Here is a 21,160-nt window from a genome sequence, read left to right as displayed (position 1 = left end):
CTACACAAACCTTTCCAGCTTAAACTCCTCAGGATCGTCCCACAGCACAGGGTCCCTTCCGATTGTCCATGCTTTGATGAAGACCATGGTTCTTGCTGCAATGTCATAGTCCTTCACTTTAACATCTTCCACTGATTCGCGGGGAGCCAGTAATGGGATCGGAGGATGTAAGCGAAGCGTCTATTTGATCACGGCTTTTAGGTAGTGCATTTTCTCCAAGTTGCTTTCTGCTATGTCATGTTTGCCATTGGCAATTCCTGCAATCTCGTTTTACAATTTTTTCAGCACTCTAGGGTGCCTTAGGAGTCGGGTCATTGCCCACTCTAGAACTGTGTATGTTGTAACAGTTCCACCTGCAAACATGTCCTACAACAAACCAAGAAAGATAAGCTTTGATCAATGGTGCAGTGCAGCAGACACTCTAAAATTGTCTAATATAACAAATTATTGAAAACTTTCGTCCGTTTTTAATGCACAAATAAAACTGATTACAAACATCAATTAAAAAGTAAGTTGAGAGGAACACTAAACTGCGGTATAACGGCTTATTGTCTGTTTAGAGACTCCTACTTCTATTATTGATTAGAAGTTCATAATCGATTCATTTATGCATATTTTTCTATATTAAAATTGCAGTACCAAACTTAAGGAGAGATGCAAGGCTCGTAATAATGACATAAAAGCCATGAGTTTTCATAAATCACCAATATCATATCACGAATCACAAAAAATTCTTAAACAATTAAGCTTTGGAGCCATCATAAATGTAGGTTAGACCAGTTGACCAGGATAATGTGTTCGGCTGAGTTCAGATACCACGCCAGTAGAGATGAAAGCACTTACCAAGATGGTACCTTTGATGCTAGCTATCTCTATCAACGAAGAACCAGCAACGTTGCTATGCTCTTGAACTTCAATCAGGACATCCACAATGTCCCTTCTATATCTTCACCTTCAACCACACATGCTGAGCTCTTCTCTTTCGTCTTTAAAATTTCGACATGTTCTTCAACTACAACAACCAGAAATTCATCAAACTCTTCAGCAGCTTTCTCCACTTTTGCATCCAATCCATTGATGTGATTAATCCAACCAAGCCATGGAATAAAATCCCCAACATTAAAAACGCCCAACAACTCAGTAAACTCCCCAAGCAACTCCTTAAACCTCCTCCCACCTTCACCTCCCGCCGCTATATTTTCTCCCGAAAGCCACCCTACAGACCACGGTCACCACATCACTCGTAAGTGAAGCGAACATCTCGCTCAAATTCACCGGCAACGACAGAAAACTAGACTGCTTTACGTGCTCAACCAGCAACTCCAGCTCTTCCTCCCTCATTCACCTCCAGTACTCGCTGTAAGGAGCTGCAGACACGTCTTTAAAGAAGTCTGTCTGCAAATGCTAGCCTTGGTCTGTTGGAGAAGGTCGTGTCATTTGTTTTCATGATCTCGCGAGCAGTACTGGAGGAAGAAACCACGAGCACCGGTCTCATGCCGAGGTGAAGCAGCAGGAGCTCGCCGTAGCAGTGAGCGAGTTGTTATAGGGATCGGTGAGGGCGCGAGCCGAGTTGGTGGAGGTTGCCGAGTACGGGGAACTTTGGTGGTGAATGAGGTAGGTTTTTGTGGGTTGTTTTTGTTGTGCTGTATATCCATTTGACGAGGAAGAAGATGAAGAGGAGGAATTGGAAGCAATGGATTGAGCATGGCAACCTTGAAAATAACGAGAGGATTGTGGGGAAGTGGATTTCTGAATCCTGTGCTTTATTTTGTTTTCATGCAACTTTCAGATTGAAACGTGTATTTCAAATTGGAGGGGTGTAACCGCTAGTTTGTCTATACCACGTTTCCATGAGGAGTTCTATCACAAAAAATCTCGGTATTAGTTAGAGTAATATAATTTTATCTAAACTCTTCTTTTTTCTTCCCTCTCGCCGATGTGGAATAACCAACAAAGCGTGAGGAGTTTTATCATGCTATAAACCAGTTTAACCAAACTTGTCCCATTCAAGAACCATAAGAGTACATTCGACTAACAATGTCAACAATATCATATCCTTAATGTAAATCTCTGATTTTTGTTAACAAAATTTCATAATTTAAAACCTCAGACATAAACGCCCGATGCAAGCAGGACGTACAAGGTTCCAAAACCCTGAAAACCAAAGAGAACAGTTGGAATGTTAGAAAAAACACAACAACGAGCAATATAGTATTGTACCGGTAGATGAAGAGAGGATTCTGACTACAAACGCACCAAAAAGAACGAAGCCAATGTTCCTGTTGTAATTTCCTTAGCAAGACTCCGGTTTTTCCTAGAAATGGTCGCCGCATAGCTGCAACAAATTTATACTACTGTTATCAACTACTATATTCAGAAGACGAAAACAACAGAAGACTGCCAAGATGAAACATGAGGGTTTAAAAGTGCCAGAATATCATTCCCGGCTGCTGATTCATGAATTATACGAAACGGTTTCCAAACTGCACTAAGAATTTAAAAAACCAAAGCTAAGTGTCTTGTGTCACGCCTTTACGAATCCAAACAAATAAATCTTCATTCACGTAGTTTTTTTCAACCCCCAGGATTGGAAATCCTATATTTAACATATCAATCCGATTGAGTCGTTGGGTTTCCAGACATATACCAACTCAAACATGCAAATGGTTGCTAAGCAATCTTCCAGGCTTTCGGATTCCTCTCATGCCTATTTTTAACCTGATTCTCTGATCTTTTAAGCCAATATGCTTATACGCAGATCATCGATTTGAATTCCCACTTTTTGATACTCAATTCTAGTGATCTAAAGTAGTAGTTTTTATTGATTTGGGTCTTTCAATTTTCATAACTTCTTGGTTTAGACTCCGATTCAAAGGTTAAATCGGTCAGTTATTCGTATTTGCCCGCTATCCACAATCCCAGGTTCTAATTCTACATTATAAACATCAATTGTGACAAATGCATTCTCAGCATGCCCAACAAAAACACAATTTTCTGTTTGGCTGCTCAGAAAATTGCAAATAAACAAAATAGACCACACCATGAATCTAAAATCCGCATTTCTAATTTTCTTTTCAACGATTTCCATATAATTTTGCAGGGAACCACAATTTGCAAGCCCAAATTTTCTAAATTGACAACAAGATCTAAACGGAAAATAAGAACAAATTGAGAAAAAAAGGATCTGGCAATGGTGGATCGGACTCACATGAAGAAGGAAGCGGTGAAGAGGAGGCCGAGGGAGACCATCACGACGGCGAGGGTCGGGTACCACGTGATCGGCACGGGACTGGTAATTGCCTTCGGGGCCTTGAGAAGGAAAACGGAAGAACAAAATCGAAAACGTTAGAAGCTAAAACGGAGAAGCAGATAGGCAGAGAAAAGTGCTTTTGGAGTGCTTTTGGCTTACCATCGGAGCCGGCGAATTGGAAGTTCTCGAAAGCTTCGGTCTTTGATCTGTTCAGGTCGAAGCAGACAGTGCAGAGACTGGGGGCGAGTGAGAGAGTACGGGAATGCTCTCTCAGTCTAATTGACCGAGGTGGGCATCCTCTAGGTGTTCGGCAGCAATCGTTACCCATTTTGGCGGGTTTTGGCTTAATCACCACCGTTGATCTCCAAACGCAGCGTTTGGAGTTCGTATTATATTCATCAATTTTTTATTTAACCTTGTTTTTATTGGATTTATTTAACATTTTTAAATGTTTGCTTCATTTCGCTTAGCATCCTCTTCACTTAAGTAAGAGAGTTTAAGTTCGATTTTTGTTAAAAAAAAATTTAAACCACATTATTATTATCTCATTATAAGATTTAGTTCATCTTCCTCTCTTAAAAATTTATTTCACGACTAATGCATCTCTTTAACTCAATTTGGACAAGATTTGCAAGTTGACCTTTGTTGGTGGAACTTGCACTTTTTCGATCTTATTTGCGTTAGCATATACTTGAAAAAATGAAAAATTGGAATGATTCTAGTTTATATTCTTTGTGAGCAAACATGTCATTAGTAGTTTTCTAATCAAATCCTAGGCTTCAGACACAGCCTTACCAAAAAAAAAAAAGAAACTTTAGCGAAAAGTTCATAGTACCATTCATTTTAAAGAAAAACCATATTTTTACACTAAAAAGTCGATTCTGGTACTATTCACTTTACCATTTATTTTGTCCTTATCGTTATAACTCAAAGTTTTCAAACATTTTTCATTAGTTTTCCTGAAGAAAAAAATGGACTAATGTATTTGAAGCACAAAAAAATAGAGTAATATGCACACACATAGCTGCTTACTATCAAAATTAGATTTAGACGGACAAACAGACAATAAGTCGGATGCACAAAGTCAGGGAAGGAGAGAAGCAAAGGGGTGAAAAATAGATCTAGACGGACAAATAAACAATAAGCCAGATTTTGTGCATCAACACCCACAGTTTAGTGCCCTCTAGTGTCACTAGTCGTGTCCTAAACATTCTGTTTCTTATTAAAAGTTTGTAACCGATTCCAATTGTACATATTGTCCAAAACTAATATGAATAACTTTGTTACTATACTATTTTTGGGGATACTTTTGATCATCTCATCAACCAATTTGACAGTAATGTGAAATTTTATTGCTCTGGAAGAGATGGGAACAGATGGATTAATTTCATGGCACAAAATGTTCTCTACATTGTTGGTAACAAAGAGCGTCCTTTTCTCTGAATAATACACAAATATCACAGAGAATTTACAAATTAAAAAAAAATTGATTTCCAGCAGCCTTTGGTCCAAAACTTTTGATGCTTCAACTCTGATAATTCAGTAGGTTAATCACACTTAACCTACTTATATATACTTAAGCTCCAGTTACCGTTTCGACGTTATTAAGGTTGATCCGAATTCGTACTTCCATCCATTCCAGTTCTACACATCTGCACAACTTTGCTCATGTCCGAGTTCCCATGCGCAGCAGACTTCTTGTCGTGATAGCGTTCTGCAAATGGGCGCTTCTTGCGTGGTGATCTGAGATTTAGGAATCAAGCAAGAAACCGAACATTGTAAACTTGTAAGTAGGCGTTCAATGGGGGGAGCCTTGAAATAATTTGAACATAAACCCATGTTCGCTCACACTGCCCCCGGATGATCTCAGTTTCTCCCAGAACTGCTTACTCCTTCCTGTTCCCAAAGGACCTGAACTGGAGTGCCTCCTAAACGATTCAGTATCTTGCCTCCCTGTGCTCATTGAGGTACTGAGCATCCTCGACAATGATGCTTCCCGCTCTGTCTCAAGGTCGGAATCATAGGTCAGCATGGAATATCGGTTTTGGAAAGTATCTGGCAACTGTCCCGAGGTAGTATTTGTGTCATCAGCCACATCAATGGACACATCGTCTTGGCTAGAACTCCTTGAACCTAATTCTTTCGCCTCATCAAACTCATTGCATACCAGTTTTAAGGCCTGGACAACCTCGCCCATAAAAGGGCGGTGCGATACCTCTGGCTGTACACACATCGAAGCAATAGCTGCCACTTTGGCAATACTTTCAAATGGGACCACGGATCCTAGATTTGGGTCTATGATTGCTTCCAACCCTTCTTTACATGTGAGAAGCGGCCGGGCCCATGCAACTAGGTTTTCTTCACCAGGTGGCTGTGACATGTCTACCGGTTTTCTTCCAGTTAAGAGTTCAAGAAGGACAACGCCATAGCTATATACATCACTCTTGACAAGAAGATGCCCAGTCATTGCATATTCCGGAGCCACATACCTGAATATTATCATTTAGGAATTTAAAGATGTCGGAGATTGTCACCAATGAGACGTAATCTGGACACGAAATACAGCAAAGAGGAAATTTCATACCCGAAAGTTCCCATGACCCGTGTTGATATGTGTCTGTTTTCCTCATCCATGGCAGTTCGCGCCAAACCAAAGTCGGACACTTTTGGTGTAAAATCATCTTCCAGCAAAATATTGCTGGCTTTGAAATCCCTGTGTATTACACGGGGGCTGGAATCCTCGTGTAGATATGCCAGCCCCCTAGCAGCACCAAGTGCTATTTTCATGCGTTGTACCCAATTAAGTGGAGCACTGTCCTTGTCAATTCCTGACAGCAAGAAAAATGGACAGAAGCCCTATGTCAAAAAGAATCCTTCGACATTAAAAAATTCATTAAGAACAGAACAATTATGAATAGAGCGGGGGGTACCATGCAAATGAGATTCCACACTGCCATTAGGAATGAGCTCATAAACCAAGGAGCGGCTATGCTCTTCTGTGCATATGCCAATCAGCTTGACCAAGTTTCGATGATGAAGACGACTAAGCATCTCTATTTCAGCCAAAAACTCCCGACCACCCTGCTGATCATCTCTTTTTAGAACTTTGACAGCAATCTTGGTCCCGTCTTCAAGAACACCACTATAAACACGCCCAAAGCCACCTTCCCCAAGGACTCTTGAATCGTCATAATTGTTAGTGGCTCTCTCAATGTCACTCGCACTGAAAGTATTAGCAGATCCTGTATATGGTGCAATGCTGGATCCGAATGATAACGACAAGGAACTGTGCCTACTTTCCATCATCGACCCAGCAGTACCTGCAAAACATACACGTTATCTATATTAGAAATGACTGTGTAATATGAGCACTGTCCCAGAAGTAACTGACCTAATTCCATTAATTGACACAAAGAAAAGGCCTAATTCAATTAACTTTTGGGGATTCATATTACCAGACGGTTTTTCAGAAGAAGGTAGCAAAGCCCGCGGAGTTGCTGCTGGTTGAGAAGCGCAGTCTCTAGGTTTGAACAGAAAAACCCAAGCAGCAGCAGAGCATAAAGCAACTGCTACAAAGGTAGACAAAGCAATAATAGCAATTACCCCACCACTAAGCCCATTTTTATTCTTCCTCTTGTCCACGTAAACCCCAAGGGGCTTCATTGTCCTTCCATTATTGTCATTAACAGGATATGGCCCCGCATTCATTGCATCAGCATCCGAAGAAGGTGGAGACGGGGGTAAACCTATTCTTATGTAATTTGTAGAGATAAGCATTATTGATACAAATACTTCAGTATGTATGTGCATATGTCTAATTACATACCTGGATACCGCACATATAGTACTTCATAGTCGCCAAAACACGATGCTTTTATAACAACTTGTTTATGCCAAAATCTCTGGGAAGTCAAAAAAGCTGTGGTGTTATCAAACTTTTCCCCAAGGGGAACCAAGTCAATGAGGGCAACTGTCTTGTCTGGTTGCTGGGTAGCTGCATTGGCTCCAATAATGCGGACCTGACTTTGTTGCATAAAAACCCCGACAGCAATTTCCTGGGCTAGCTCTGAAACCAAGGGGAAGAACGTATACAGTGCAACACTAAGTCGCAGTCCAACTTGCAGAGGCAAGACACAGCCACAAGGTGACCCAGGAGGAGTATTTGTATATGGATCAGTGCAAATAGTTGATGAACAATCTGAAAACAAGAAGAACGTTTGTATTACATTTTAGTATGAAAACTGAAGAAGAATGTCGTAGGATCAATAAAGAGAGCAGGAACACCGGTTAAAGAAAATTGCTAGCTTATATACCTTGATTGGGAGGTGGCGGTGGGAATACTAGTTGCAGTGGTGGTGGTGCTTTTGGGCTCTTTGCCAAAGACCCAGATGGAGAAATCTTAGGGCGCACTTGTGATTCCAACCATGTAATTATTAGGTAACGTATTCAGTAGACAATAAGATAAATCAGTAAGTTCAGAAATAAAATCATTACAGAGAACCAGAGGCAAGATCATTTCTTACATTTGGTTTCGTGAGTAGCGCCTTCTAAAGATGGAGAAGGAACGGGCGAAACATGGCTCACTGACGGAGCTTCAGGTAAATGGGATGGAGGAACCGAAGACCCTGACATGTAGAAATCGTGTTAGCGTTGAAAACCAAAGTTTGGTCCATTTCTCAGTTGAGGGATGGAATAAAACACCAAAATTTCAATGCTTTGATACCTGGATTTAGGGGTGGAGGAGCATAGTGTCTTTGCCTGCCTGTTCTAAATGATACCGGTGGCATCACTGGACCTGCATTAAGTATTCAAATGATAATTTAATAATGTCAAAGAACATGATAAGCCATGGTATAATAAATTTTTTTCTAGTGTGATTTAGGCTCATTTAATTCAGGTGAAACATGAAACCTTGATGTTCTGAACTGGGATGAGAAACCAGATATGATGGCCCTTGAGCCGGACTCTTTTTTTTTCAACCTAGAATGATGATACTTATGGAATGTCGAAGGGGAAGATGCAGGAGATTGTTGCCCCTTATCAAAAGAAGGTTCAGGGGATGAAATAGACGGTGCAGGAGCAAGTTTATAATGTCTCACAGGTTTGTGGACAGAAGGAGCCAAAACGGAAAACAGAACCTAGACTTATACACTTGACAACACAAACTTTCAAGTAGCAAATAATATGAAGCATAGTTTTTTGTTCTTTATACCTTCAGCTGGAGTATGGACCTTGGGCAGTGACGGCCTGGGAGCTTCATATGCTGGTCCAACCGGGGGATGAGATGATACCACAGGTTTGTGGACAGATGGAGCTACAGCAGAAAACAATATGTAGAACCAAAATTTTGACAATACAAACTTTCAAGCACAGAAAAATATGAAATACGCAGTTTTTCTATACCTTCAGCTGGGGTGCGGTCCACAGGTAGTGATGGCTTGGGAGCTTCGTATGGCGGTGCAACAACTGGAAAACGACCCCTTTTCCCGTTGATGGTGGGTGGAGTAGATGATACAGGAGGATCTGCAAACTCATATTAGGGTCAGTCAATTATTACAATGGTTAGAATATAATTGTTATTGACTGCTTCAGCAGCGTCACAATTGAAGACCAATATAACACTGATTTTCTGTAACCTCATATTGGGGTCAGTGAATAAACAAATTTTTAGTTATTCAAAAGATAAGAATGATCAAACGCGCTCAGGTGGCACATTGTCACAAACAGTCAAAACATGAATAATGTTATTGAAATTAAGTTTGGATACAGAAGACTAAAGGTTCAACGTTAACTGCTAAAAAAATCATGATTCAATGAGGTATGGAACTGATTCAAATCGGTATCACAGTGTGAAAATTAAAACTAAAGTTGTATATCATGCTCTTTTTAAAGTAGTACCAGGAAAAGTGGATGGTGATTCTCCAGGTGTAACTGGGTGAACGGATGGTGGATTTAGTGGCAAATTGCTAGTTGGTGATGCAACTGGTGCTGCATTTTCAGAGAAGAACAAATTGGTCATTCTCACTAGTTCCTAAATTGTAAAATTTAAATGTGATCGTTTCAGGAGAAAAATGGGGGTGGGTGGAAGGCGCACCAGGTAATGTAGGTGGTGGTACATTCGGTGTGATCGGATGGACTACAGGTGGATTTGGTCCCAATGTCCTCGGCAGGGATGAAATAGGTGCTGTATTTTGAAAACATAAGTAAACTAATTACTGCTTGCAACCATCATCTGAGAACTAGTAATGTCATAGCAAAATGCAACATCTACCTGGAGCAATTGGCTGTGGTATGGGAACCTTATTGTTTGGCACATGTCTTTGATGAGCAAATGGCGAAGTTTCTGGTGTACTTGCATGCATGGCCGGTGAAATTTGTGGCAAATTCCTCGAAGGTATTTCAACAGGGACTGGACAATATCATACAAAAAATATCTGGTTGGAACCAATTTAACAGAAATCCATCACATAAATAGCTCTGCTGGTTTATATACCTGGAGCAATTGGCACTGAGCTAGGACTCTTATTGATCGCTGGCTTTGTTTGAGGAACAGTTGGTGGCATAGACGGTACATGACCAACACTTGGTGGTGGTGGGGCATTAGTTGGTAGTGTAGATGGTACCTGATCTTTAACACTTGGTGGTGGAGGAGCATTTTTTGGTGGTGCAGATGGCACATGAACTTCAATACTTAATGGTGGAGGAGCATTATTTGGTGGCATAGGCCATACATGGCCTTCGACACTTGGTGGTGGAGGAGCATTATTTTGTGGTGTAGATGGTACATGACCTTTAACACTTGGTGGTGGAGGAGCATCATTTGGTGGTGCAGACGGCACCTGAACTTCAATGCTTAGTGGTGGAGGAGCATTATTTGGTGGCATACGCTGTACATGACCTTCAACACTCGGTGGTGGAGGAGCATTAGTTGGTGGCATAGACGGTACATGACCTTCAACACTTGGAGGAGGAGGAGCATTATTTGGTAGCATAGGTGGTGCATGATCTTCAACACTTGGTGGTGGTGGAGAATTAGTTGGTGGCATAGATGCTGCATGACCTTCAACAGTTGGTGGTGAGGAAGCATTATTGGGTAGGGCCGAAGGTGTATGAACTTCAATACTTAGTGGTGGTGGAGCATTATTTGGTGTCATAGGTGGTGCTTGACCTCCAACAGTTGGTGATGGAGGGGCATTATTTGGTAGCGCAGACGGTACATGAACTTCAATGCCTAGTGGTGGAGGAGCATCTTTTGGTGGCACAGACGGGACTTGACCTTCAATATTTGGTGGTGGAGGAGCATTATTTGGGGGCAGTGGGGTGGACATAAGAGGTGGCTTTTTGGGTGACGGGTGCAAATTGGACCCTGCGATATCAAAATTATGAGCTTAATCAGATGATCATAACTTCTAATCTATAACAGCAGAGTTATGGGACTTACCATTTGGCTGTAAACCGGGGATTGGAGCATTGCTTGTGAATGGCTTTCTGTCGGGAAAAGGAGGGGGAGCTGTTTCAACAGGAGGATTCACGGAGAGAGGTTCTGGTGATGGTGATATATTTAACCCTGAGAAGGTAAACGCTGGTGCTCGTAAGAAAACTAAAGCAAGCTATGAAAGCCTGATATCTTCACAGCCCTATTATATTATCCATTCTTATTATTGAAAAGATTATACTTTACAGGTGCAGTACGATTTATACTTAAAACAGCATTTCATCAGATGAAACGTATGGTAAGGAATTTCCCAGATCAAGATGAAACCGGAACTAGGATTTGCTAAACCACCAAACTTCTCAGGACATTGTCATTTCAAAAACAGAGCATTACAATTTCTGGCCATCAGCATGCACTAGGTGACCCACTAGCTGTGAGCTCTGGTCATAAAATTACACTCGGGCAGCATGCAGAAGACAATTAAACAAGACGAGAACATGTTCAGGTCGAAGAACATGCCGAAATTCGACTCATTGAGAACACAAATGTGAATGCAGAATTTGATCACAAACACTACAAGCACGAAACAATTCAGACACTAAGATCACTACAATGTTACTAAATCACAAAATCACAAAATCTTCCAAATCATATCAAAATTAACAACTCGATCCAACAGTTCTAAATTACTAACATGTTTATGTGAAACATTAACACTTCAACAGAGATTTGCAAAGATTAAAAGTTTACCTGCAGATCCTTGAAGAGCAAAAGCACAGCCAATGACACAGAGATTCACCAGCTGGAGAATGGCTGGCATCATCACCAAATCTCAAAAATCTCCACACCCAAAGAACTCCTCCAGAGTAAGAAGTAATTAGAGAGCAATAAAATAATAACAATCACAACAATTAAATGAATAAATTAATCACCGTATTAATGAGTTGTAACTTGAAGCAAAAATAAAAAGGGGGTGATTTTAATGGATTAAAAAATTCCCACAAGCAGTGAGAGCAAAGCAAGGAGAAGGCAACCCAGAAAAGGTTTGGTGAAAACAGCTAGGAGAAGCAAAACTCTAGCTTTCTGAGAACAAAAGCTCTGGAATTTGCAGAGCTTTGAGAGGTCCATGAAAGATAGAAACTTTTCAACAGACACGAGGTGCAAAACCCAACAGGGAAATTTGGAAATTAACCGGAAAAACAAATATTTTATAACTTATATACACATACACAGAAAACTTACAGTGCCAAAGTAACGGATTTTGTGAGAGGAGAGAGAGTGAGAGAAGGAGAGGTGTATTTGAGTGGGAGAGAGAGAGAGAGAGAGAGAGAGAGAGAGAGAGAGAGAGAGAGATTCTTGTTGATTTCTAGAGAGAGAGATTCTTGGTTAATATTTTAGTGGGGAAGGGATTATGTTAAAAGTGCAAAACATTTGTCTGGGGTTGAAATTCTTGTTGTTTTTAATGGGATTTTACTTGACTTTCATTTTCTTCTTTGATTTGAAGATTTTCCTGTCGGCCATGGTAATAATAAATTTTAGAGAAAAATTTACATGTACTCGACTCTATTTTTACTCTTGTATATAACACAAGCATAATTGGACTTGTTTTTTGTGTTTTTATCTAATTTCCTTTGGAAATAGTATTAAACACAAATAATCATGCACCTAGTTACACTCGAAATTTAATAGAGGATAACCTTTTGAGTGTGAGGTGTCAACATCAAGGGTTTGACACATCACCCTCCCTCTATGATCTGGATGTTTTCAATTTCAAAAACCTTATTTTAATACAAGATAAAAGACTATCTATATTATTTTACCAAAAAAAAAAAAAAAGACTATCTATATTATATTCTACAAGTGTATGGTTTAGCAATCAGCATCCTCATAAGATAAAAAGTAATTTTCTTTTTGGTTGGAAAATAGAAATATATGATAAGATCATTTTGGCAAACGTAGAATATTTTGATGGATTGAAGTAGAAGCCTTTCTTCTTTATTCTTTTTCCTTGGTGGGCTACAAAGTAAAAAGAAACAAAGTCAAGTACTTTTTATTAGTTGCATATATAATCATACACTAATAATATAGTTTTCTAAGTGCAACTATCACACGGAAAATTCTTTCCCAACGTTAGATTCATAATACAAAATTTCACCAAATGCAATTCTTGGATTAAGAAAATGAAAAAATATATTACAATAAACGTGTTTTTTAGTTGAATTTATTTATGTATTGTGACAAGTAGTCGATATAAGATTAAATCTTCAGCACCCAAACTGTCCCCAATCAACACTTTTAAGAAGGATATAAATGTCTTATGACAAATAGCAGTATAGGTTAGGAATGTATTGATGGAGTTTAAATCTTGAGAATTTTAACGAAAAGCTTCTGATACTGTTCACTTTAACGAAAAACCACATTTTTACACTAAAAAGTCAATCCTTGTACTATTCACTTTACCCTTTATTTTGTCCTTATCGTTAAAACTCAAAGTTTTCAAGCCATTTTCATTAGTTTTCCTTTAAATCTTCTGTAACCAAAATGGGTGTGGCCTCTCTATGGCCTCAATCATTGTTCGACACCTATTAAATTTATGACAACAAACTTAAGAAAAAAAATTATAAACACGTGTGAGTTAATAATTGAGACCGCACAAAGATTACATCTATTTTAGATGTAGAAGATTTGGTCTCGGTCAATACATTCCTAACATATGCTGCAATTTATGAGAAACCATTTAATCCTTCTAAAAAGGGTTGACCTCAATATTTATTCATGGGTCCGTACTCATAAGTCCTCAACCCTACTTTGGAAAAACTTACTTGAAGACGTGAATGGAATATTTAAGATTATGTCTCTTCTTAAATGGCTGCCTTCCATTACTTTTGAAACAGAAGCATCCATAGATAGGTTATGCTAATCCATTCATACCTAATTTCAGGTTTTGGTAATTCATGGCTAATTATGGAGCAAATGTGGTTGAAGTCAATTTGTTATGACAGTGGTAAGTGATTTGTAACTCAATTGGTTAAAAGTTTTTGTCTTTACACTTAAGGTCCCGTGTTCAAATCTCCCTCCTCATATTTTGATGTAAATTTCCTATCATTTGTTAAAAAAATTAAAAAAAAAAAACAAAAATTTGTTATGATAGTGTGCCTACTCCTTTGGATCTGAATTCAAATCCCAATTCATGTAAATTAAGTAGGTTCAAACGTCCCTTTATCAATAAAGGGGGCGGACCGTGGTATCATTTTTTTTAGATAATTTTTTACACAAGTTTTTATGGGGCGAACTTTGTAATCTGTTTTAATGAATCAAACTGTCTATCTTTTGGATTTTTCTTCAAAGATAATGTTTACTAAAAAACATCTAAATCTAAAATCATATAACCGTTGGATTAAGGGTTTAGGGCTTCTTTGTAGAACCTTATTCGTCTATTTTTTTACTACAAATGAATGTCTTTGGTTTTGCATTTACCTAATTTCTTATAAGGATGGTCTATGAATGATGTTCTAAAAGATACAGTTCGGATCGTTAAAATACATTACAAAATGGGCCTCACAAAAACGTGTGTCAAAAGTTGTGTAAAAAAAATGGTGTCATAGATCCATCTCATGTTCGAACCTCTCTTTCCATAGTTTAATGTATATTTCCTATGGTTTATCAAAAGAAACAAAAAATATTATGACAATGTACCTCTAATTTTGGGCATGTTATGACAATGTACCCATAGTTTAATGTATATAATGACTGTGTAAAAAAAGTGGTGCCACAAAAGCGTGTGGCTGATTTTGTTTGTAGTTCCATCACAATAGGTTCAAATATCGCTTTATCAATACAATACAACATATGAAAAGCTCATAAAATCATAAACCTATAATTTTGGGAAATTGACTAAAATGAATAATTTATAAATCAAACCCTTTTAAAAATATAAATATGTCATCAATATTTGATCCGTTGTCTGTATTTAACGTTCATCAACTCCCCCGTAATTCTCTTGTAATGGAATTACAAACAAAATCAGCCACAAAATTCAAACATTGCCAAAGTGGAGCCCTAATCTGCTGGTTTAGTTTGTCCAAACTTAGAGCTGATTTTGACCGATCATCCAACTTTGTGGACTAGTTTGTTGATGATGCAAATATTTCTACAGAATATGCTTCTACCATGCCCACACCTCTCAACCTTGGCTTCAAATGTGTCAATAATTTAAAAGTCATTTTAATCACCTACAAACTACTTATTTATCAGACAGTTAGTAAACAACTTACGTGGAATTTATATTATTTTTTCAATTTTAAATAGTTTAGTAAACAGTTTCAATGAGAATCATAATTCTGACTCATTTTCAATTATATTCATCCTCATCAAACTATGAATTAATAAACATGTCATAAAACTCTGAGACACACCTTACCCATCGAGTGGACGCACAAATTCTCTTTTCTCCCAGTTGCTGGAAATATACTTGAAGCTCAACTCGTTCACTTGTTCTAATTGACTTTGTGATAAAAAAAAATTATCATGATCAACCATGGATTTAATCAGACATTATGGCATCGTGGGATGTAGACAAACCACTGAAACTCCCACCCCACATGCTGAGTGGACCATTCGAATCTATATCACCATCCAAACATTGTTCCAAACACATTTCTGCGTCTTCTTTTTTACTTGGGTCCCTCCTACTCCTCACTTCACGGACCAAGACTATAACGCGTCTGTTTGAGGCCACCGATAACGACTTCGATGAAATGGAAATGTCCTTGGGTCGATATTTCAAATCAGTCACGTACTGTTGTAAAAGTTAAAATACGTGATAAAACGTGATTCATAATGACATTTTCGTTGCAGGAAGTTTCTCTCGAGGCCATGAGCCCCGCGTAATAATAGAGAGTTTAAAAGTTGGGTTTCATTATCACAATGATTTCTCTACTCAGTAGTTAGAGCAATCTTGTGATCCAATAGTTTTCTTGTCGCTGACTCCATCTTTGTTCGAGCACTGGCCTGCAATATTTCCATCACGACCTAAAAAGCAAAGGTAACGTGACTGTTCTGCCACAAAGCTTCTTTATGACCATCTAACTAGATAGCTTGTAGGCCAAGCCTTCACTTCCGACAAAGACAATTCAATCGTGCATCACTTATTGCAACAAGAACAAAGAAGGTTGGCACTTGGGACCAGAGAGAAACCTCCCGACAGTGCGTGAATGGTTTGAGATACCGCCAACATGACATTCAACGTGGATGAGAGATTTTTTGCATCTAGTCGGAGATCAAATTACATGACACCGGTACACTACCATCATAACGTCCCATGCCATGTAAGTCTTTCTCGCCCCGTAGGGTTCAACTTTGCACTCTTTATTTCAACATTGGTTTGTTTCTTTTTGAGGCTGCAGCTTTGCTAAAGGCTGAAAAGGCACACTAGTAGGCTCCTCACTCCTAGTAAGTTTTACCAAACTGGAGTCCCACTCAACAAGGTCTTCAGCGGCAATCAGGGATTGTAATAATTGTATGGACCCTGAGAGTGTGACCCTTTGCCCCTTCTATCATAAGCATAAGACTAATCATTGTAACAATTATTAGATGCATAATTTTTGTTTTCTTGATCACATTCCAACAGATGCGGGTCAGGGCCGTTTCTGCTTGCATCACTCAATCGACAAACCGAAAACACGAAAAGAAATGTCTCGCGACTGCAAAGTGGAGTGCAATGATTGAGTTTCAAATGCCACAAAACTGGAAAGTGCTAATTAAAGAATGTGTTTTCACATTGAAGCCGTCTAATTCGGTGAAGATAGCAGAGAATTACAATTCTGGATGTAGATTTATAACAGAACTCAGATTCCGAATCCAAAAATACAAAAACGGATGAACAATAATCGACACCAATCGGTACTTGGGTTAACTTACTGGACAATGTCTCATCTTTGAAGGCCACCTCTTGATCTCACTTGTTGCAGAGAGAATGAACCACTGACAAGTTGTTCGGTTTGGGAAGCACTAGAGAACATCTGTGGTTAGTTCTCATCCAAAAGTGGTAGCTAGCTATCCACCTTGAAGTGACAAAAATGACCTATACGGGGCAACCTTGGATTTGGTTCTCAAAATTGCAAGAATACAGAGGACCTCGAGCATAGACAGAGAAATGCAAAAGTACATTTGATAAAACCACAGGTCACAAGTTTATGACTCTCGGTGGTTACTTACCTTCGAGAGAAATTACTTATTTGGATCGAATTCTCCAAATCCACTCTTGAAATCTTCCACCATCTTGGTTTCCTCTTCTTTGCTATCTGTACAATTCTTCCAATCATCCCTGTCAGCCTTCTTCAACAGACCCGCCATAACCTGCAAAATATATCATTTGTCGTTGGATTTCAACCTTCTGAATGTCAGGAAACACATTGGCAGATTATAAACAATCGGTTGAACTATGTCCTTACTTGACGTCCAAATTGAGGTAAGAATTTCTCATTCTCTTCAATCGAATGTGATAGGATTGTACCATCAGGGAGCTGAGCATAGAAAAAACTAAAGTTTATGTCGAACTGTTCCCCTAACAGTGTTCTCCCATCATGATTATTACTTGCTGCAACGAAGAGAAGCATCAGTTAAAGGTACAGTAGAAGCGAAGGAATATCGGAAGTTTCTCAAAAATTGTACTTGAAAAGTTCCTTGCAGATTGAACACAATATAAATGGGTTTTTACATTTCATGGTCGTTAACTTGAAGCCCTGCCTTTCAGCTGCTAAGTTAAATATATTTTTAACGTCAGCTGCTTTGGCTGAAGGAACAGGAACAGCCTATACAAAAGAAAGATGAGGTAAGTAATTCACCCAAGAAACTTCTTACATAAACATTTGCAACACAGATCCTTACCTGAAGATTAGCATGAGTGGTACGTCTTGAAGCCCATTCGAAGAAAACAACTTCCTTTCCTTGTTTGTTATAATACTTCTTCAGAGCATTCTGAAACTTATCAAGCTCAATTTCACATTCTGAGGGTAGAGAAACAGTATTCGGTGAATGGCCTATAGGGATTAGCAACACGTGATCTTCAACAAGTGGGCCTTTAGCAAGGGCACAATAGAAATGCTCCCCTATGCTGATAATTAGATGTGATTCAACTTTGGGGCTTGACAAACAAAACCAACACTCTGTTGACCTGCATGTGGGATCAAACTTAAGTATTACAACCAAAAGAAATAACATCTTGAATCCGTCTGACTGGCCTGCTCAGTAAGCATAAAAGTGTAATTCAGAGACCGACCTGTTACTGTTAGCATTTCCAGATCCACGTCTCTGTTGAGAATTGCTCTCACCTTCATCCTGTAAGCTGTGCTTGAATTTGCAATCTGGACCCCTTTCACATTTTCCTTTGTTCATAAATTCGAAACAAACACCTCTCAACGACTGTTCTCTTGCATCTACATCATGCTGAAAGTTGCAACTTTCGCCTCGAGGACAAGAGCCAGACGATACAAACTTAAAACACAGCCTATTACCATCTCCATGTTTCTGCCTTTTCTGGGAGACATCATATCTCCAGTACTGTGAATCAGAAATACTGTCGCTAGACCTCTTCCCAGCTTCCATTGAATGAGCTGTTTTCTCCTCATATGTGTATGGAGATAAGGTAGTGCTCGTCGACTTTGTCCTAATCTCCATAGCAGACATTGTAGATGCTGGAGTTGGAGAAAGCGCATGAATAAATTTCTGAGGAGCAAGTACAAATACGCAATAGGTTATTAATGCCTAGAAGCTACAGAAAATGAAGATGTAATATAACGATAAAAAACTGAAGGATTTTATCCAAAACAAGGGACAGACGCACATCAATTCCTCCCAAGACCAAATTATAAGGAAAACAAAGATGTTAGTCTTGATGAACATACCTGTTTATCTTTGTTTCCAACTGGAGCAAGACCCAAAAAGCGGGTCACATGTACAGCCTCGACATTAGAGTATGGTTCACGTGCATAGAACACACCTTTCGTGCCTGCAATATGATAGCTACCACAGAAGACGAACTTTGATCAGAATCATAGAGTTGTTGCTACTATCCAAAGCAAACACTAAAATTATTCTGTTTGCTACTAGATGCAATTGAGGAGAGTACTAAAAGTGACATGTCATGCAATAATCTCCAAAAAATTCATACCGTGGTTTGATCTCAGCTACTAGCTCCGCCACAATATTGTCACTGCCAAAAGGCTCATAGGCTACAGGGGGAACATCAGATGTATTTGCTCTATTAGTGATCCCGCTGGGCCATTTATTAGTAACAATCAGTTAAAGAAATCACATAAAAGGTCTATAAACGAAAACATGCAGCCAAAAAAAAAAATGCATGTAACAGATACCAATTGAGCGTCTTTTTCATTTTAAAAGATAAAAAAGAAGAAATTTATAGCAAAACAAGGATATGTTAGAAACAAGTCAATAATTCCAGGCTCCTCAGCAATTGCTCGCAACACATCAACATCGTCCTGATTATACGTCCCGAACTGTTGACTATCTGAATATTGCTGACCGGATAAATACGCCACAGATAACCCTAAACAATGGAGGACCATAATCAGTTATAAACATAAATGATCGGATATCAACTATCAGTCAATCAGTCTATTAGTAAATACCTTAAAATATATATAAGCAAACTATTGATGTGGTTTTTGGTAGAGAGATTCCAGTTACCTTTTATTATTGTTTTACTTTAAGTTTTCTGAGTTTTCGCTTCTGCTAAACTATCTACATTCCGCTGCCCAATTCTGTCCTACATCACTATCGTAAACTATCACAACCATTCACACATTCCTCACTGCTTACCACACTCAAAAAGTTCAATCCCTAAGTTGTGCATTAATCACTCCAAACTTTCTATATTTAGAAAGAAAAATACACTTATGAGGAGTGGAGAATGAGATTTTTGGAGTGCCAATAACACTTCCCTTTGGATAATCTTAATCAAGCCGATTTTAGGAAAAATATAGTAAAGATTAGCTAAAAACAGAAACCGCAAACTAACTTAAGCTTAATGCAATTCATTAGCAAAACAAAGTAAACTACCGAATTCTAATTAAGCACAATTCTAAACCAAAATTTTTAACCTCCAGTTCACTCCTTTTTCCCAGTAACCAAACAGAACCACAGATTTCCCTCCTTTATTTTCACAGTAACCAAACAGAAACGTAAGCGACAAAAATAAGCCGGAATTTAAAGCACATTGGACTATACCGTGGAGCGTAAATTTGCCACTGCCTTTCAACCAGTATAGATTGTCGCAAATCTTCAAGCCGTCCAATTTGAAGCCTTGATTACCGGCGTCTCTCGTCGCAGCCAGGAGGACCTTAGCGGCGCTGACGCCGTAGTCGCCGATGAAGTAGGTCGGGAGGGGAATTTGGGCCCGGCCTTCGATGTAGTCGTTGAACTCGTCGAGCTGGTCCGCCGAGTCGGGGAAGAACTGGCCCACGCATAACAGCGCGTCGAATGGACCCGCCGCCGATTTGTTGACCTAGAACGAGTTAACTCAGTAAAATCAGAAATTGAAAACTAGTGGAGCTAGAAAAACGGATACAGAGGTAGAGGTAGAGAGAGAGAGACATACCGAAACGACGCGTTTGAAGAGCTGCTTGAGGTTGCCGGAAACGTCGCCGGAGAGCAGAATTTTGGGGGGAGCCATGAGTGAGAGTGTTGACAGAAAGAGGCGGGGTTGGGAGGTTGACGACGGACTGGGCGCGCTTAAGCTTCTAGTATTTTGGGCTTTCCTTTTTTTGGGCTTTCAAGGTCAGTGGCAGAGTGGCTCAATTTTTCAGTTCCTCTTCGTCCCAAAAAAAAAAAAAAAAAAAACATAAAAAAATCCAAACCCTCTGCGCTATACTATTGTTTTACGTATTTCTACTCTACAAAATTTACATGTAATTCTTTTTTTATTGAAAAATTTTGACACGCCTGTTGTTGTTGTAAACTTAAAATTTGATAAAGCCATAATAATCAATGGTATTTTAATGAAAAGGTTTCGGTACTATTTTTTTTAATGAAAACCTACATTTTTACGCTAAAAAGTCAATCATGATTCATGCTTCAAGATTTTCAACTCTATGATTTTTACAAACAATTATTGTAGAGTACGTAAATCATACACCTTGATAATTAACCATTAAATGTGATTTACAATATATATATCTTCAACGATTTGTAGACGAACCGTAGGTGTAGAGGAAATTTAGGTTTCTCTTTAGCCTTGCTTGCACATTAAAACTTTATTACGTGTTTTTCATTACTGTCACATAGATAAGTAAGTGCACTATTATATGCAAAAAAAATGACCCATTTTCTAATAAAGTCCATAATTTATTATCACTTATCACAGTAATGAATTAGAAAATTAATTCTCATAATTTGACTAACATGAATGCTTCCAAAACAATATTCATTAAATCGAATGTATCACACATGAACATGAA

At 38.8% G+C, this 21,160-nt stretch overlaps 3 protein-coding genes and 1 pseudogene across 6 annotated transcripts; all 4 read right to left on the bottom strand.

Annotated features, from left to right (window-relative positions):
- Positions 1-1,774, bottom strand: LOC137748278 (cytochrome P450 736A117 pseudogene; annotated as a pseudogene). Its single transcript, XR_015956144.1, has 2 exons — positions 844-1,774; positions 1-366 (listed from the first exon to the last, which is right to left on the bottom strand). The product of XR_015956144.1 is annotated as a cytochrome P450 736A117 pseudogene (transcript).
- Positions 1,775-1,986: 212 nt separating this feature from the next.
- On the bottom strand, positions 1,987-3,548 carry LOC137718883 (uncharacterized). The gene is made up of 4 exons (XM_068458385.2): positions 3,410-3,548; positions 3,209-3,309; positions 2,257-2,335; positions 1,987-2,154 (listed from the first exon to the last, which is right to left on the bottom strand). The coding sequence occupies exons 1-4, from the start codon at positions 3,410-3,412 to the stop codon at positions 2,107-2,109; spliced, it is 231 nt and encodes a 76-aa protein (XP_068314486.1). The 5' UTR covers positions 3,413-3,548; the 3' UTR covers positions 1,987-2,106.
- Positions 3,549-4,579: 1,031 nt separating this feature from the next.
- Positions 4,580-11,954, bottom strand: LOC137734209 (receptor-like serine/threonine-protein kinase ALE2). 3 transcript variants are annotated; one of them, XM_088686101.1, is made up of 17 exons: positions 11,436-11,954; positions 10,692-10,817; positions 9,996-10,616; positions 9,744-9,940; positions 9,522-9,659; positions 9,345-9,434; positions 9,149-9,238; positions 8,654-8,773; positions 8,463-8,564; positions 7,974-8,045; positions 7,774-7,875; positions 7,564-7,659; positions 7,077-7,448; positions 6,706-6,996; positions 6,181-6,570; positions 5,835-6,078; positions 4,580-5,739 (listed from the first exon to the last, which is right to left on the bottom strand). In XM_088686101.1, exons 4-17 carry the CDS (start codon positions 9,811-9,813, stop codon positions 5,049-5,051), a joined length of 2,868 nt encoding a protein of 955 aa, XP_088542227.1. In that variant the 5' UTR covers positions 9,814-9,940; positions 9,996-10,616; positions 10,692-10,817; positions 11,436-11,954; the 3' UTR covers positions 4,580-5,048. The 3 variants fall into 3 exon arrangements, with proteins under 3 accessions (XP_088542227.1, XP_068329614.2, XP_088542225.1); XM_068473513.2 differs by having other exon boundaries at positions 9,744-10,616; positions 11,436-11,914; XM_088686099.1 differs by lacking the exons at positions 9,149-9,238; positions 9,345-9,434 and having other exon boundaries at positions 9,744-10,616; positions 11,436-11,874.
- Positions 11,955-16,444: 4,490 nt separating this feature from the next.
- Positions 16,445-20,496, bottom strand: LOC137734219 (zinc finger CCCH domain-containing protein 64-like). The gene is made up of 10 exons (XM_088686846.1): positions 20,302-20,496; positions 19,932-20,208; positions 19,124-19,251; positions 18,856-18,977; positions 18,590-18,707; positions 17,965-18,410; positions 17,574-17,859; positions 17,404-17,497; positions 17,138-17,283; positions 16,445-17,042 (listed from the first exon to the last, which is right to left on the bottom strand). Exons 1-10 carry the CDS (start codon positions 20,374-20,376, stop codon positions 16,914-16,916), a joined length of 1,821 nt encoding a protein of 606 aa, XP_088542972.1. The 5' UTR covers positions 20,377-20,496; the 3' UTR covers positions 16,445-16,913.
- Positions 20,497-21,160: the final 664 nt, after the last annotated feature.

This window comes from Pyrus communis, chromosome 15 (assembly GCF_041283825.1).
Source record: "Pyrus communis isolate YQ-2024b chromosome 15, ASM4128382v1, whole genome shotgun sequence".
In the NCBI taxonomy this organism is placed as follows: Eukaryota; Viridiplantae; Streptophyta; class Magnoliopsida; order Rosales; family Rosaceae; genus Pyrus; species Pyrus communis.
This window is presented reverse-complemented; position numbering and strand designations above follow the sequence as displayed.

Bases quoted from the DNA above. Each gene is read 5' to 3' on its own strand.
- LOC137718883 (XM_068458385.2), bottom strand. The intron at 2,336-3,208 runs GTGAGTCCGATC...AATTTGTTGCAG, and splicing joins TTCACCGCTTCCTTCTTCAT to CTATGCGGCGACCATTTCTA. The intron at 2,155-2,256 runs GTGCGTTTGTAG...TTTGGTTTTCAG, and splicing joins CATTGGCTTCGTTCTTTTTG to GGTTTTGGAACCTTGTACGT.
- LOC137734209 (XM_068473513.2), bottom strand. From the start codon at position 11,508: ATGATGCCAGCCATTCTCCAGCTGGTGAATCTCTGTGTCATTGGCTGT. The intron at 8,046-8,462 runs GTATAAAGAACA...TACTTAATGCAG, and splicing joins GGTCCATACTCCAGCTGAAG to GTCCAGTGATGCCACCGGTA. The intron at 7,660-7,773 runs GTAAGAAATGAT...TGGAATCACAAG, and splicing joins CGCTACTCACGAAACCAAAT to TGCGCCCTAAGATTTCTCCA.
- LOC137734219 (XM_088686846.1), bottom strand. From the start codon at position 20,376: ATGGCTCCCCCCAAAATTCTGCTCTCCGGCGACGTTTCCGGCAACCTC. The intron at 17,860-17,964 runs GTCGGTCTCTGA...TCCCACATGCAG, and splicing joins GGAAATGCTAACAGTAACAG to GTCAACAGAGTGTTGGTTTT. The intron at 17,043-17,137 runs GTAAGGACATAG...TATATTTTGCAG, and splicing joins TACCTCAATTTGGACGTCAA to GTTATGGCGGGTCTGTTGAA.